At 56.7% G+C, this 3,047-nt stretch overlaps 1 protein-coding gene across 1 annotated transcript; it reads left to right on the top strand.

Annotated features, from left to right (window-relative positions):
* The first annotated feature begins 2,249 nt into the window (after positions 1-2,249).
* DLX5 (distal-less homeobox 5) lies at positions 2,250-3,018 on the top strand. The gene has a single exon (XM_057370699.1). It carries the CDS (start codon positions 2,445-2,447, stop codon positions 2,871-2,873), a length of 429 nt encoding a protein of 142 aa, XP_057226682.1. The 5' UTR covers positions 2,250-2,444; the 3' UTR covers positions 2,874-3,018.
* The last annotated feature ends 29 nt before the right edge of the window (positions 3,019-3,047 follow it).

Raw genomic sequence — 3,047 nt, 5'->3', positions numbered from 1 at the left:
CGCCGGGCCGGGGACACACGGACACAGCCACCCGCCTCCCCCGAGGGTCAGCGGGGCTTGGGCCCGAACGGGCCGCGGGGGCCCCGGGCAGCCGCTCAGGCGACGCGGCGGGCATGTGCCGGTAAACAATGACCGTATTGTGAAATGGAAAACAGACTCCGGCTCCCTCCGAACCGCCCGCTCCCACCGGATGTGTTAAATAAAAACCGCTGGGGGAAAACTAGCAGAAAGGCAAGAAAATCGGGTTCGGGCTSGGAAGGTCGGGGGGCAGGAAACCCGCAAACAGGCGGATTTGTGTGCCTTCAGCCCGGTAATCCTCGCACGGACTTCAACGGCGGCGGATGCCTTCAGAATAAAAAATCAGCTTGGGGGGTTTGCGGTTGAATCTGGTGGACTTTTGCCTTGTTTTTTTCCATTTAATATCGAAACTTTTTTGTTGTTGCCTGCCCTGCTACTGAATAAAACAAGAGCAAACTTTCTCTGCTGCAGGAAACCGATCCAGATTTCCCCGGCGAGCTGTACAAGCAGCCCTCCGGGACGGCTTGGCCGGGACCCGCCGCGGCTCCAGAACTGCCGAGACTGGGTGCGAGACCGGCGCCCAGCTCCTCTCCCGTTCTCTCCCTTAAAACGGCACCCTCCTGCCCGGACGTGTTGAAGTGCGGTGCCCTGGAATTTATGACACAAATGGGCTTTCCTCCCCCTTCTCCCCCTTTTCATCTGCTTAAAACCTCTACTGTCCCTTCCAACTAGATGCAAACTGGGAGCTTTAATAAGCTTACTTTCCCCTTCCCCAGTCGTAAACATGTATTGCCCCCCGGTTCCTCTCTTAAAAAAAAAAAATAGAGGGGGAAGAGATATTTCCAATGGATTTAARTAAGTGATTCATATAATGAAATGCTTAGGGATTTGTTTAATGTGATTTTATATGAGCTGTGGACATTTCCAAAGCAAACAATAAGTTCAAGTACAACATGCACGGTTGTGTTACAAGTGTTACTCAGCTGGCTGGGAGATCTTCGGTGAGCAAACAGGCTAAATCTGGAGRGTAAACAACTTCACAAAAATCTACAACTCCAGGTCACTGAAAACAGCCTTTTATTTGTTTTCCTTAGTGTCTAGTAAAATTTGATCCCCTTTTTTTTGCAACACTGCTGTAAAATCACCAGGGACGGGCATCACCAGCCCGTGGCTCTCCCCGGCCCAGCCACAGAGTCCGTTGCCTGGGACCTGGTTGTGTAGATGGCCGCGAAAAAACGGGTGCTGCTAGCCAGAGTGTCACCCCCGCACAGCGCCAGCCACTTCTATGGGTCTGTCGCCCGGACAGCGGGCTCTTGCCACAGCCTSCAACTGGAGAAGCCCCACGGCGGCCTCACAGTGGTCTTGCCCACGCGTGAGGGTGATTTGAGCTCCCTTCGAGCGGGGCTTCTGACCCTGGGCCGGAGCCGGACCAGACGGTGAGCATCGCCTCGGGGGCATGAGGAGCTCGTGGGGCCAGTGGTCACAAGCGCACCTGGAGGGGCGRCGGAGCTGGCCAGAGAGTCGGGGGCTCTCCACCCATGAGCATCGTGCCACGGGCAGGTGGCCTTTCACAAAATCCGCGGGGTGGGTGACCCTAGGCTGAATGGGGCCACTAGCAGCTCTCCCACACCCCCACGGCAGGGCATCATGCCGGGAGTCTCCCGCCTGGCTCCGGGCCGTGCTAGGGTCTTGGAAATGCAGGAAATGATGTAACTAAAATACAAGATACTTGGGGGTAATACGGTTTGGTGTATTTAGCGCGGAGGTCCCGGACGGCGGTCCCCCGGGGAAGGAGGACGATCCCAAGGAAAATAGCACGGTCAGACGCTAATGGTTATTGTCACCAGATCAGAAATCGAGCTGGAAACCAGGAGCGCCCGGTGCGTTGTTCCCAAGTCATCAACGTAGCCAAGGGGGACCGGACGGCAAATCGGAGCGGCGTGGCTGCAGCCCTCCCCCAGGGCGCTGCGGGTGGAGGTGCGGGGGCACCGGGCTGCGGGGCGGCGGGGCTGGCCGAGCCCCTCGCCGGCTGCAGGCGTGGGGGGAGCCGGAAACCTCCCAATCGCGACGCTCCGACTAGGAGATTGCTGTTGGTATTCACTTAAAAGAGCTTGAATGGGACTTTTTTCCTCTTTTTTCCCCTCTCTCTCTCTCTTTCTTTTTTTTTTTTTTTTAAGCCAAAGCTTTGTTGTGCTAAACTAGTTGGACGAGTTAGGGTGTCGCTGCTCCCGATTGCTCTGGCCAATGGAACCCGATCCACCCTGCTGTGCGTAAGAGCGCAATTAAGGATTTAACCAAGCCTATGCTGCGCCCCAGCCAGCAGTCTGCCGGAGACAGACACCGCGCCGCAGCCTCCTCCCCCAGACATGTCTGCTTAGACCCGAGCAGCCCCGCCGCCAGCCCCAGCCCGCCGCTGGCTCCGAGCTATGACAGGAGTATTTGACAGAAGGGTCCCCAACATCAGATCCGGCGACTTCCAAGCTCCTTTCCAGACGGCTGCAGCCATGCACCACCCGTCCCAGGAATCCCCCACTTTACCTGAGTCTTCGGCTACGGATTCCGACTACTACAGCCCGACGGGGGGAGCCCCGCACGGCTACTGCTCGCCTACCTCGGCTTCCTACGGCAAAGCGCTCAACCCCTACCAGTATCAGTACCACGGCATGAACGGATCTGCCGGGAACTATCCTGCCAAAGCCTATGCAGACTACAGCTACGCCAGCCCCTACCACCAGTACAGCGGGGCTTACAACCGCGTCCAGAGCTCCGCCAGCCAGCCAGGTGAGGGCCGGGGGCCGGGGGTGTGCGGGRAGCTTCCGCGGAGTAGGGGTGACTGGGGGAGGGCGCCCCGGTAGATCCATGACCCACGGACCACGGGGATGCGACTTTCCTTGAACCAGAAAGGGAACTAAAAATAAATAAATAAGTGAATTAATAGGGAGAAAAAAAAACTTAGGAAAATTCGGAACATTAAAAAAAAAAAAAAAAAGTGGAAAGCTGGTCTGCTCGTCTACTTTTTTGACCAGCCC

Source organism: Malurus melanocephalus, unplaced genomic scaffold (assembly GCF_030028575.1).
Source record: "Malurus melanocephalus ecotype Western Australia unplaced genomic scaffold, MMel_1.1 scaffold_130, whole genome shotgun sequence".
Lineage (NCBI taxonomy): Eukaryota > Metazoa > Chordata > Aves > Passeriformes > Maluridae > Malurus > Malurus melanocephalus.
Note: the sequence above shows the minus strand (reverse complement) of the source record. Positions and strands in the feature narration are given on the sequence as shown.